This window comes from Ptychodera flava, chromosome 8 (genome assembly GCF_041260155.1).
Source record: "Ptychodera flava strain L36383 chromosome 8, AS_Pfla_20210202, whole genome shotgun sequence".
Taxonomy (NCBI): Eukaryota; Metazoa; Hemichordata; class Enteropneusta; family Ptychoderidae; genus Ptychodera; species Ptychodera flava.
In genome coordinates, this window is record NC_091935.1 from 8794899 (window position 1) to 8809225 (window position 14327).

Consider the following 14327-nt stretch of genomic DNA (forward strand, 5'->3'; position numbering starts at 1 on the left):
CCGCGACAAATCGCTATCAATCAATATTCTGTGTTTTCTTTTCTGTCACAGTTTTGGATCCCTGTGAACCGAACCCGTGTCAACACGGTGAATGTGTTCGGGACGACAGATCGTGTTATCAGTACAGTTGCGTCTGCGATGAGTGTTATACAGGAAAACTCTGCGACCAATGTAAGTTATTTCCAAACCCATGGTGCCACGATTGAACACGACACGGCCAACAACGCCACCATCGATAACAAAGACGACAACAACAAAAAGACAATAACGAAATAAATTGACCATTGTTGCTCAACCTGCTGGAGTATGCTTCTTGAACTACAAGCCTTCTGTAATTATTTCAGACAGCGCCAAACTTTTACGCAGTAGATTTTAAGAGCTATAAATAATGCATATCGCTGGTTTGACTTGAGACTAAAACAGAAGTACATTCACAGTCAAGGCGACACATTTCCCTATCGACAATGAGAAGTCATGAAATCAGCATATCGAATTTCTTATCAAAGAATCTATGGACAGCTGTCAATAACCATTAGTTGCTTGTCAATTTTTTTATTTATTTGTACAGATTTTGAAGACCCGTGTTCTTTTTACTCTCCCTGCCGAAACAACGCCAGCTGCGTCAGTGTTCCCGACTCGTGCATGGAATACAATTGCCAATGTATCGACTGCTATGAAGGGAAAGTCTGCCAAAAATGTAAGTTTTAAAATAAAGTGACTGTCCAAAGGGTTTACCAAAAGTGCACTTATTAGGGGACGGACCATTCAATTAGGAGTGATTAGCCTGAAGCCACGCAGGTGTTTTTAGGACGTTTTTTGTTTCAAAGGTTTGGCATTTTTTCGGAGTTGGCATAGCATGCGCGTCTTTCCGTTATTATGCATTTTTTCTGTTCACAGTCGTGTGAATATTCTACTTTGCGATAACATCAAGGTTGCAAGGTTGCAAAGTGTTACATTTTTCACTCTTTACTATCCGAAGAATATTCCTTGCATTTTTTGCCGCCTCTTCCCAACATCTAGCGTTCGACCTGTTGTGAGCGTAAATGAGATTGTGCCTCTGAATATTGTAAACAAAGTGGCTCTAACATGACTAAGAGTTAATTACTCTTGCTAATGTTTAAAGTGAACTTGCAAGCTTATCAGAAATGTGACAAGGCATGGTTGACAACCAATCAGGGGGCAGTGAATTTGCTTCAAAGGGCGCCGGCGAGGTAAATGCAAATTAAGTGTCAGCATTCTCGATAAAACTTTGAAGCCAGTGATGCCCATGGCAAAAAGGGCTGGCAAAAGAGTTACAAAGTCATCCAGTTGAATTAATTAGCGATCATTCGATCGATTTTCGATCATTGTATGCAAATTCGTACACCTATGCCAAGGTCACGCTCATGGAAAACGTACGTATACAAGGTACTAAATTACAATTGAGATATATTCTCAATGTGTTTGATGCTCAAACACCGATCGGCAATATAATTTCTAATAACCTATTTCAGCAATTAATCGGTTTGTCATTAATTCAGATGAGTATTGTCTTCGGATTTTTCTATCACCGAACTTTCGTTTTAAGATGGTTCGCGCCTAGAAATTAACAGATTTAAAGTTTTGCCCAAACTTCCTAAAGGAAACTTTAAACCATCTCGCTTTCTAAATCAAGAATAAACGTCAGGTGTCACTGTGCAAACTTTTGTACTCAGGAACAAAGTTGCCCAATGTTTACCGACACTCGAAATTCAAAATGGCTGAAATCCTTGTGTTAACTCTTAAAATAATGAAATTTTCGATTTTCACAAAACTAAGCTGATGTAAATTTTATTTACTCCACCAGCTTGGAAATAAATTAGTCCCAGCAAGTGATAGACAGATGTATTGTAAAAGTTTGAGAGTCCGAATATTTGTAGCCGAGGAGCATTCTACCTTAATAGAGATGAGTTTTAGGCCAAACCAATAGAGTTTTGTGGCCATGCGCATAGTTAAATCATCCACGCTCCCTCAATGGGCATGTGTAAATCGTGTCTCTGTGGTGAGTGAAACGTATGGACTAGACAAAGGTACCGTTACGATGGTTTCAAATTTCCAACTAGTCAAAGTATGGCTCTGCTTGTTCAGAGATAGAGTGGTCGGCCGGTGGATATTTTTTTCGTGTTGGCCATTATATATGTAACAAATACGTATCATGGACTTGTTGTGTTCTGCAAATGCAAATATGTTTTCTTTTTCTCAGTGAGAAAATGACAAACAGTCAGGTCGACAATAAAAAGACGTACGCACTCGCTAAAAGAATGGCTCCCTTAAAACACGTCGAAGTGAAAATTGCCCGAGGCTATTTTTAATGTACCACTAAATCACTCCAATTCAGTGGTGTCAAAGAAATGGTAATTCGGCGTTGAAAATTTATTGTCTAAAATATAATCCATTAGATTTATATATGATTAATTGTTCATTACTTTGAATTCTGAACACTGTATAACAACTTAGCAGATAATTCGGAAATATATTTCCCTATCTTTAAACAATTTTCGAGTATTTATCAAAGAAGTGACCAATTCAGCATAAGAAGCATGGCACACATCATATTTGATATCAATACTTGAAAAATGAGAATTTTGCATTTTTGCGTGTCCTATGATATCTTTCTTACTTTCATATTTCAGATCACAATCCCTGCGAGTCTGGACCTTGTCTAAATGGCGGAACTTGCGATCCACTTGAAGGCACGTGCATTCTGTACAACTGTACGTGCCCGACGTGCTTCACAGGAGAACAGTGCCAAACTAGTAAGTCACGAGAAATGTAAAAGAGTTTGCGCCGAAAATTTCTTGAGCACAACATGCGCACTGGTGTCGCGACAAACCATGTTATCGAATGTAAATATACATCGACACTTCGCTGAAGGGTTGGGGATTCCCATGCGCTTATCACTATTATATATAAAGTGTACTGATGTCACCTTCTTAGCACTAATGTCCACTTTAAAAAGTTTGTCATTCCCATTTGCAAAAAGAATATGAAAATTTTCGGGATATATCGCAGATTAACATACTGGCAAGTGTGATCCCTCCGAGGCTGGTAACATTCTTTGATTCTGATTTTTATCAGGTATCGATGCGTGCCAATCATCTCCATGCAAACACGGTGGCACCTGTACACCGTCCGATGACTGCCTCCAGTACACATGTCAATGTAACACCTGGTGGATCGGACCTAACTGTAGCTGGAGCCTCGGTAGGTCATTTGCATATTTTGTATCTTTCATTTGAATCATGAACAACATAGTGTGAGCTTCAATCTTTCAATGTCAAAATGTTCTTGCTGCAAAAAGTGTTCATAAACTCTCGATATAGATTATCAAGGGAGATGCACCAAATAACTGTATCTATCAGCGCTCTCCCTTCTTGCACACACGACAAGGTATAAGGTCTTTAAATGATGCTGTATGTGACATGCTACGAACTTGATCGCTATACGTTAAGTTCTTTCCTTTCCAACAGCCATTTTACACCCAACAAATGAGACTGTTATCACATATTACAATATCTCTACGTATTCTTTGAGCCGCTGTCAAATATTTAGGAACCTTCCAAGAAATTGGAGTGCGCATGTGCGTTTATTGACGTCAGCCTTATCCTAGTTCAGATTTCCTCGAGTTGAGTTTCACAAATTGTAGTTACTTGAGTCCAAGTATCAGCGAATGTGAACCTCAAGGATAAAACTAGCCAAAGTTGGATTGTTTCAGCAGTAGCCAACAAAACTGTTCGTGTAAAGAATGTTTCCTATTAATGTAATTCCTTGAAGGCAGGATGAGATTTTTGTCTCGAATCTGCGGGCAGGCAGTTTGTTAACAGACATTTTTTTTCGCGTCATTATCGGACAGAGAAATCTCATTCTTTTCCAACTTGAAGCAAATACAGAGTGCGGTTTTTAGTATATTTGTTGTTTTCTCAGAGTTTATCGATGGGAATGATCAAAGAATCTCGCAAAGAGAGGAAGATTGAGGAATGTTGTAGTATGCCGAGTGCAGTTCGGATTTTTAGTGAGGCGGAAACAAACTTTTCTTGTTTGAAGTGAGAGAGGGGAAAGTAATGGATAAGTTGGCGGGAATTTTCGATTCATTGAGGTAGTGCAGTCGCGACTAAAGATGTACACTTCTCCTCCAAATGAGCTTGCTTTAGAATAACGCTTATTTACGTGCGAAATATTTCCAGTCACAATTTCTTAGGAACATCGTCTGGTTTAACCTCTTGGTTGTTCGGCGTTTGTTCGAGCCTGTATAATCGTCGTAGACAGGGCCGTCGTTGATTTTCACACAGTCCCCAGGGACTGTGGTTTACGTTATGAATGAATGAATGAATGAAGACGCTTTATTTCACCAGATGAGGTATGTAAGGGTGCCGGAAATCGACAAGTGCGGGGCCAAAGTGAGGGCCAGCACAATCAAAGTGCGAGCGAATGTGAGGGCTTGAAGTGAGGGCTCTCACAATCGAAGTGCGAGCAAATGTGAGGGCTTGAAGTGAGGGCTCTCACAATCGAAGTGCGAGCGAATGTGAGGGCTTGAAGTGAGGGGCGCCTTGAACCGATCAAATTCGGGCTCAGACATACGAAAAATGAGAATCAAAGTCGTTTTCAACGTTGAATAAAAACTTACTATCTCCAGAACAAGGTCGCGGCGCGGCACAGCTCTGTGAACAGTTGAACGGCTGAGCGCGGAACGAGTACACAATGACCTGCGTACAGATCTGACATCATTACATCACTTCCGTCTTTTTCGTTAACCTTTTCGTGTTTGTTAGTCATTGCATTTCAAATATCACTGATATCCTTTTTATTATAAATACATGCAACTCAAGCGAGCGATACTTCTTCTGGTACCATTGTAAGCTTACGACTATAGCGTGACTGATAAATGTGACTTCAGTTAAACCAGTTCACGACCTGGGCACGTGAACTCTGATACTGATCCGACATGACGTCGTATGCGGAGTTTTTTGCCGGAGAATTTTCGAAGAAAGAGGAAACTTTTTTGAAGAAATTTTAGAGTGGCTTGTTGTTCACCAGATAAAGTAAGATCATGGGAAAATGTATTTTTGGAGACTTGTCTGGTTTCTATGATTGATTTTTTGAGGATAAAAAAAATTCAATAGCTACTGAGAAATCAGACAACAGCAAATGACAAATTCTTTTTTACGTTTGTACTGACAGTATGCTTTTTATTTTCTCTGTACACAAAGTTTGATAATCATTTCAAAAGATCAATTTCATCAGAATATCAGGGGTCATGAATGCTTGTAACCTTTACATTTTGTTAACAATGATGGATATTTTACCTCAATAAAGAATGCCATTTTGGTCAACGAGCCCTTGAATGTTGTTCACTGAATCAATCCCATGGTCACATATATTGTCACAGAAATCATAGCTATCTCTGTGTAGTCAGCGATTGACCAGTCATTAGATAGAAATTTGACTGTCTCCTTTGTTTCATACTATATAATCAGAAAGCTCTGCGACCTGAATTGCATCACATTCATACGTTGATTGTCTGTAGCGGAAATGATTGTGCCGCTCTGGCTCTGAAACTTTTAAGCCAACGACTTGATGATTAGAACAAGCAATCTATCGGCGAGCAACACATCGCGACCGAACGAATCACTTGCTGTAAAACGAATATGCATCACCGTCCTATGCATGCATCGTGAATCAGCCTTGAGATAAACATAAACTCTGTGACAGGCATGCAGAATGCCAAAGACATTTTGTGCATTTACGTTTACTACAACCTAGACTTAGTCGATCGTAAGAAGGTGGTGTTGAAACATATTTCAACTGAACGCAGTGGCTATTTCCCAGTAAAATACGTAACATTCGCTCTCTCTCTCTCTCTCTCTCTCTCTCTCTCTCTCTCTCTCTCTCTCTCTCTCTCTCTCTCTCTCTCTCTCTCTCTCTCTTGTGTCAATATCGAGTGTGGTCGAAATGATCATTGCAGTTTAATCTTGAAATTGGTCAAACGTCATAACTAGACACTTAATTAATTAATTATTGTCATGGTCTGGAGCAAGTTATCAGCTTGTATAAAAGTCGGAAGTTTTTGCTTCCGAAGGGCGCACGCGTAAAATACTGAACGTGTAACTAAAACTCACCGTTGAAAATTTTCAGACATTCAAAATTAAGCCGGTTGTACTGTCAACAATAAATAAGACAGAGCATTACTGCCGACCTCAAAGACTCCGCGTATTTTTTCAACCTTACCAATGCAGCAATGGCGAGAGTATGAGTCTAAAAATATTACATCACGGTATTTTCGGCTTGAACATGCCATCGACCCGATGAACACGTTAAATTCGGACACCTGAACCCTGACGCTACCCTGACGCAAACCTGTAAGGTGGTGAAATCTCCGATATATATCGGATATTTACTTGCGATTTGACAAAATCTAGTATCGTCTAGTATCGAAGCTAGAGTCATTTCTCAGAAGTCGGGTTTGACCAGAACTGTAAGGTAGTAAAATCTTAGATATGTATCGGATATTTACTTGCGATTTGACAGAATCTAGTATTGTCTAGTATCGAAGCTAGAGTCAGTCCTTGGAAGTCGGGTTTGACCAGAACTGTAAGGTGATGAAATCTCCGATATCTATTTACTTGCGATTTGACAAAATCTAGTATCATCTAGTATCGAAGCTAGAGTCAGTCCTTGGAAGTCGGGTTTGGCAAGAAGTGTGAGGTGGTGAAATCTCTGATACATTCGGATATTTACTTGCGATTTGACAGAATCCAGTATCGTCTAGTATCGAAGCTAGAGTCATTTCTCAGAAGTCGGGTTTGGCCAGAACTGTAAGGCACAGGGCAAGTCATTCTAGTATCGTTTAGTATCGATATTTGTGGCGAAGGGAAATTCGTCTTGGTGTGACTGATGGACAGACAAGCAGACACGATGTGTTCTGTAATTCTGCTACAACACACATTTTATTCCGTGGTTCAACTTCTAAGCTTATATATACACCAAACCATAGACCCTCGAGAAAAACGGGACAGGCAACTGCTGTTTTTTTGTCCGATCTATCTTGGAATATATTACGTTTATTTGCCAAGCGGTCCCCGACAACAATACTTCGTATAACTCTGAATCTCATTAACGATCAAACTGACGTTCTGAATATGTACACTTTGGTCTTGCAAGGCACGTTCCGAGTAATGACACACAGAATTTTGAGGGTTTTTTGATACCAGTCATGGTGAATGTTCTGGTAACGATGAAGATCACAGTTTTTCTCGAGGGTCTACGACCAAAGTTAAATGTTAAAGTCGACATAAAATAAAAACAACGGAAAGGTCAGATTTGCATGTTATGGCTTCATTTAACTAACAAATAAACTAATACATAAACTGACGCTGTGAAATCGTCATTAGTATGTGTACAGAACCCTGGATAATAAACAGAAAAAAACTATCTGTTTTGCATTATTTCTGTCGGATTTCCATTCCCGACAATATTAGAGTCCCCAAATCGCCGAAAAATATAGGGTAAATATCGGAGATTTCACAGATCCGGCGTGCCGAGGCACAGGGCAAGTCATTCAAGTATCGTCTAATATCGATATTAGAATCCCCAAATCGCCGATAAATATCGGGTAAATATCGTCGATTTAACAGACCGGGCGTGCCATGGCTCCAAGCAATTTATTCTGGTATCGTGTAGTATCGATATTACAGTCCCTAAAAACGCCGGTGAACATCGGCGGTTACACAGACGCGGCTTCCCATGGGACAACCACAGTTCATTCGATTCTAGTATCGATTCTATAGTCCCAAAATTGTCGATATGTCAAACTTCGATACTAGATTATAAATACCCGTTATTTAAAAATTGTGCAAAGTCGCGCCTTCATGAGTGTCGAGAGACACTTGAGATTTTGAACGACGTGATCAGTCGTGTGTCATTATTGTCATGGCATTAATTTCAATAACGATAATCCATCGATGGGCTTATCTCAAGTTTAAAAGCTTTACAAGAAAGTGTTTTTCAGTCCTGACAGTGTATAACCTAATCATGGCGATGACTGATGTTTTAATATTTCTGCCTGTCGCACATATAGCGTTTGATTTCACTTGACAAGCACTTTGAATGTGCGATCCCTGCTCGATCAGTCAGTCGCCGATTTTAAAAATCAGCCAGACATTATATTCTTAAAGAAACTCAACGATGTAAAGATTACAAAATGCCTCATTCATATTTTTACGGTGTTTGACAGTTTTTTCCGTCAGGGACGTCATGTACTTTATTAGCCGTTCGCTCATATCGTGAAGCTTCGATCGATGCTGTAGCTCCATGCATGCTCATACACAGGGCTGCGCCGTTTACACTCAAGTGGAGATCGTATCGCGCTTTTAGCAGTGACTTTGATCACAAGTCTTCATTCGATCAAGGTGAATTTAGTACTGATTTTCGCAAGTCTCAACCCTCAAATACGCTCTCACTTTGATTGTGAGAGCCCTCACTTCAAGCCCTCACATTCGCTCGCACTTTGATTGTGCTGGCCCTCACTTTGGCCCCGCACTTGTCGATTTCCGGCACCCTTACATACCTGACCAGTTGCTTCACAGTATGTACAATAATGAAAATTATCAGAAAACTGTGTATTACTGAATTGTACAAAGTCAAAGAAAAGAAAAGAACATTGCAATATTGTAAAATCTGGTGGGGGCCATGAAAAAAGTCTAAAAGGACTAGTCGAGTTCATGGCCCGTGAGTATACTAATAACTATTCGGTACAAGCTTAAGTGTGATGGAGGATAGAAACAAACACAGATTTAATGTAAATTCAGTAAGTGATGTTTCAATGCAGACTTGAAAACTTGTCTACTTGACAATTGTTTGAGATAGTCAGGCAGCGAATTCCAGTGTTTCACAGCTGCATACCTAATGTTATGTTGTGAAATTGTCAAATTTGAGCCGGGAATACGAAAATTTTCAACTTGTGTTAATCGTGTTGGATACGATACGTGTTGGATAGCTAAATAGCTAAATAGTTGTGACCCCTGATCCTATATTCGTGACAAAATCGTTGTGAAATCGATATTGTAGAAACAAATGACTCAAGGGCTGACAGATAACAAGGCCGTGCCTAACTGTGTGGTTTTAGCTTTCAAATGGGCTATTTTTAGCCAATCAACATAACGGCCATAGCTCCATTTAAAACAATCATGTGATATGAAAACAAATGAAAAGTTTGATAAATCTAACACGTGTGAAAAACACCTAACAAACTGTAATATAAATCAAACCTGTTTTGCATTTATCGGTTGCTGAAAAGGACAAAATCAGAGCCTCAATATTTGTTCTGTTTTGATTTTACTTAATATATTTATCATTTATTTATATTTCACCCGACGAAAAACATGGCACCCACCGATATTTATGAATTATTTTGATAAGGTCAAATATCACTAATGGAATTAAATTGAATAGAATCTTACGAAAACACACTACTCTGTAATTAGAACTATTAAAAGCTTATACGTCTATTAGTCATTATCGTATACCAAATGCGGCATCACTTTGATGTTAAAAGTGTGGATGATGACAAAAAAATCGGGCCTTCCAAAAGAGTCTAACAGTTCTTGCCGTGGAAAATAAAGAAAAAATGAAAGGTGACCGTCCGTCTTCAGTCACGGTGAAATTACCATTGATCAACCAACCTGTTAAAATCGTCTGGCCTCGTGCTGCAGTTTCAAACATTGATCACGGAATTCACAACCAACCATTATTCCGAAATTGACTAACAACTCTAATTTTACAAGGGCTCTGAAAGCAATCCACGTGTTGTTATCGGCATTACCCTAGCAAGCAAAGACTCAAATGGTCCTAGAGTTCGTATTGGATAATGGAGTTAAGAAAGATACAGGAAAAATATTGTAAAACATTCTGTATGATAGATTGCCCAGGATTTGTCTCAGTAATCCATGAACTGTAGAATTTAATTGCTAATAGCTATGTTAATTAGGAGATATTTTGTTTGCAAGGACCAACTGTGTTAAAGTAATACCATTCGCCATGCATGGTTACTAGTAACCTGTATACCAATTTTTCACGAAGTGCCGACCCGCCATTGAGTGTGGAAACATATTATTTCTTGGACGATATGCAAATTAATGCTAATTACGTATGGCACACTCATTGACTAAATCTTTGAGCATATAACATGATAAATTCTTGGACTTTTGCTCTGACACAGCATTGTAAGTTACTAATAGAACAAGAGTGTGGCCAAGAACACATACAGACATATATACACACACACATTCACACACAGGGCTAACAAACATTGGACAGAACCATGGCATAGGCCACCGTCGATAATAAATCAAAATGTTTCAACACGTCAAAATCAATAAGTAATTTTTTCTCCGAGACACGGGAAATTTACTGTATAATGTATGCCTTGGCGAGCAAATGAGTCATTAATTTAGGCTGGAAGCTGTTCCCAGTGGATAATTGCCGAGTGTCATTCGGTTTAGAAAATGCTGGTATGCTGCCCATGTGGTATTAACAGCAACAAAGTGGACATGATTAAGTGAATACAGCAACAATTTAGCAACGAAGCTTCTGGTGAATCTATTATTAGTTTGCCCTGAAAATAGCAATGAAAGTGTTCTTCTTCGTAATCACTACATTCAGATGTGACAGAAAAATGCAGTTATACAGCATATAAAATCACTCACAACCCCTAAGCCTTAGGAGTTAAAATATATGATCCGACAGCGCTTGCCTTATGTAAACCAATGGGTGGAGTTCAAGGTGAAACTGTAGCCCAGAAACATGCGATCAATGAGTACTACAGGGGAGTTGCATAATAGAACACCTTGTTTTCTCAAATGTAACTATAAAAATAAATGCAAAATTTCTTTATGGGGGCGGATTTTATGGAACGCCGTAGCTATCATAAATGCATTTTAAACATATTCTCTTTCCCATTGTCAGAACTTGTTTCGCATTTTTAGAACATTTAGGCATTACTCTCACGTCACTCTGCATTGAGATTATCATTTTAGGCATTTGCAATTACATTACTGACATTCAACTGATCTTGTAAGGCATTTCAAACAATGTTATAGGCATTGAAATTATCATTTTAGGCATTTGCAATAACATTACTGACAATTAACTGATCGTGTAAGGCATTTCAAACAATGTTATAGACATTGAAATTATCATTTTAGGCATTTGCAATAACATTACTGACATTCAACTGATCGTGTAAGGCATTTCAAACAATGTTATAGGCATTGAAATTATCATTTTAGGCATTTGCAATAACATTACTGACATTCAACTGATCGTGTAAGGCATTTCAAACAATGTTATAGGCATTGAAATTATCATTTTAGGCATTTGCAATAACATTACTGACATTCAACTGATCGTGTAAGGCATTTCAAACAATGTTATAGGCATTGAAATTATCATTTTAGGCATTTGCAATAACATTACTGACATTCAACTGATCGTGTAAGGCATTTCAAACAATGTTATAGGCATTGAAATTATCATTTTAGGCATTTGCAATAACATTACTGACATTCAACTGATCGTGTAAGGCATTTCAAACATATTATAGGCATTGAAATTATCATTTTAGGCATTCGCAATAACATTACTGACATTTAACTGATCGTGTAAGGCATTTCAAACAATGTTATAGGCATTGAAATTATCATTTTAGGCATTTGCAATAACATTACTGACATTCAACTGATCGTGTAAGGCATTTCAAACATATTATAGGCATTGAAATTATCATTTTAGGCATTTGCAATAACATTACTGACATTCAACTGATCGTGTAAGGCATTTCAAACAATATTATAGGCATTGAAATTATCATTTTAGGCATTCGCAATAACATTACTGACATTTAAATGATCGTGTTAGGCATTTCAAACAATGTTATAGACAATTAAGGTGATTGTTGAAGGCACTCGATTGTTCACTTTCGGCATTTGCAATACTGTTATAGTACTGTACGGGCGCTGTTCTGTTATGTTAGATTGACCAACTCATTACCATGTCAATAGTAGGCTTGCACAATACAGCCACAGTCATTCAGCTCATCGTCTAGGCATTTTCATCATTGTAGAGCCCATTTGTGAGGGCGCTGTTCTCAACTCCGAGTCTGCGCAATAGGTCCGAATCAACAGAGCGCTCCCGCGAATTCCGCGCACTTTTAACCCACTTTTACTGCTATCGTCTCCAACGGGCATTCGCATGATATTGTACGCATTGAGCTCGAACTTTTCGCCATGGCCATGAAACGAATCCTCGAACAAATGTCTCTCAGTACTTTGGCTTCGAATTTTGAAGCTGAACGAATCGATCCAACGCTTGTTCCATCTATGAGTGAGGGCCAACTCATGCGACTGGGAGTCGGCACAATGGGTCTCCAGCTACGTCTTAAACAGTTATGTCAGGCGTATATTCAAGCAGAAACACAGGAAAGTGAAGGTGACGCCGCCGTGTAATAAAGGGAAAGTGGCTTCACACATCAGCCATCTCGTCTTGTATGTGCTTTGGTGTGTTTAGTGTCTGAGTTGTGTTTTGGCTGTTAGTGTGGAAATTAACAAACGAGTCGTTAATTTTAAAATAAGCCATGGCGAGACGTGGGCGCAGTCAGATGTGTCCTTGACAGCGGTGACTCTTTTTTTATCCCCACGTTTCGAAACCAGAGCCGTCTCTTCCTCAGTCGCCTAAGATATGTGCATATCTTTTTTGTTTTATGTCATGTCGGTATTGTTGATCTCCTGTGCTTCTAGCAGTGAAGCCAGAATGCTTATGTTTGGATCGTTATTAGCCCTGCGTACGATGCTGTGTGTTCCGCTACAGCTAATAGCCCCGCTCACCACATAATGTGGTGAGCGGGGCTATTAGCTGTAGCGGAACACACAGCATCGTACGCAGGGCTAGATCGCAATGTGTTCGTTCGTTCATTGACTTGTTTCTAATGCAATGGTTTTTAGCCTTAATCAGTGTGTGGCTTATGTTCGTATTTCTTTGTAAGCGATGATCGGTTGTTAAGGAAATAAATTCCTTAATGTTTCGTCCTTTTCTATGTGATCCCAGTTTTCACACAGAGCTAGTTTGATAGCTTGTGTCTTTATGTATGGGCAATGTCTTGTTGTGACACAAGTGTGTTTTTCGTTCTGTTTTTTGTTCGCTGGTGTTGTAATTGCGTAATTCTGGTGGCGAACTTTGTTTGCGATGTAAATTCTAGAGATTTCATCCTGTTTGTTGCCACGTTCAACTAATCTTGCATTGAATGAATTGACTTTAGCACTAAAGTCATTCTCATTGTAACAGGTGCAAGTTCTGATGTACCTTAGTGTTTCGCCTTTGATCAGGCCTTTAAAGGGGAAGTTCACCAAGGATGATTTTTACATATGTGGTAGCTCTGTGGTCATTTACCCCAGAAAAGCTATTTTCACCATTTATAACTCGCCCGATTTTCTACGAAAATGATTAAAATAGTACAGGAAAATGCCCATGTAATTTGAATCATGGGAAAAAAGCCCCAAGCTTGGAGCTTGCATCATGTGATATGGAAGGGACCATCTTCGGATGGGTATGGCCCCCACATTGTCCACTCACAGTAATACAGTAGTAAACAGCAACACAAAATCTGACAGTGGACAGTTTATTATAAGTGATTCACCGTTTATGCAAGGATACTCAGTATAAACAAAAGTTATGTAAATACGCACAGCCTGGTTTAAGCATGGGTGAGTGGACAATGCCATACCCATGGGAAAATGGTGCCTTCCATATCACATGATGCAAGCTCCAAGCTTGGCGCTTTTTTCCCATGATTCAAATTACATGGGCAACTTCCTGTACTATTTCTATCGGTTTTTGTAAAAATCGTGCAAGTTATAAATGGCGAAAATAGCTTTTCCGGGGTAAGTGACCACAAAGCTAGCACATATGTAAAAATCATCCTTGGTGAACTTCCCCTTTAAAGGTAGATTTTGGATGGCATGATGTTCTATGTAGGAATGAAACGTATCTGTGGTTTTCGTGTGTGTTCTTATGTCCAGTATTTTCTCACTGTTATGTCGTTGACCATTGTATACCACAAGATCGAGATCGAGATACCACAAGATGTCCCTCAAAAGTATCAATTACGTCCCCAAGGTTATGAGGGCAAGAATCTCCGCCATCGTCTTCATTTTGAATAGATATTAGTATCAGTTCAGTTCTAGGTCAGTACAGTGAGCTTACACTTGCTGTGAAAGCAATGCATTGTTGGAAATTCATTTATATTCTTTTCATGTGACTAA

At 39.1% G+C, this 14327-nt stretch overlaps 1 protein-coding gene across 1 annotated transcript in view; it reads left to right on the plus strand.

Annotated features, from left to right (window-relative positions):
- The window catches only part of LOC139139494 (neurogenic locus notch homolog protein 1-like), a 63508-nt gene that overhangs the window by 45012 nt on the left and 4169 nt on the right, over window positions 1-14327 (plus strand). The window contains exons 7-10 of the mRNA XM_070708408.1: window positions 52-171; window positions 569-697; window positions 2652-2774; window positions 3097-3222. Of these exons, the coding sequence (XP_070564509.1) occupies window positions 52-171; window positions 569-697; window positions 2652-2774; window positions 3097-3222 (498 nt within the window). The remainder of the gene's footprint in view (window positions 1-51; window positions 172-568; window positions 698-2651; window positions 2775-3096; window positions 3223-14327) is intronic.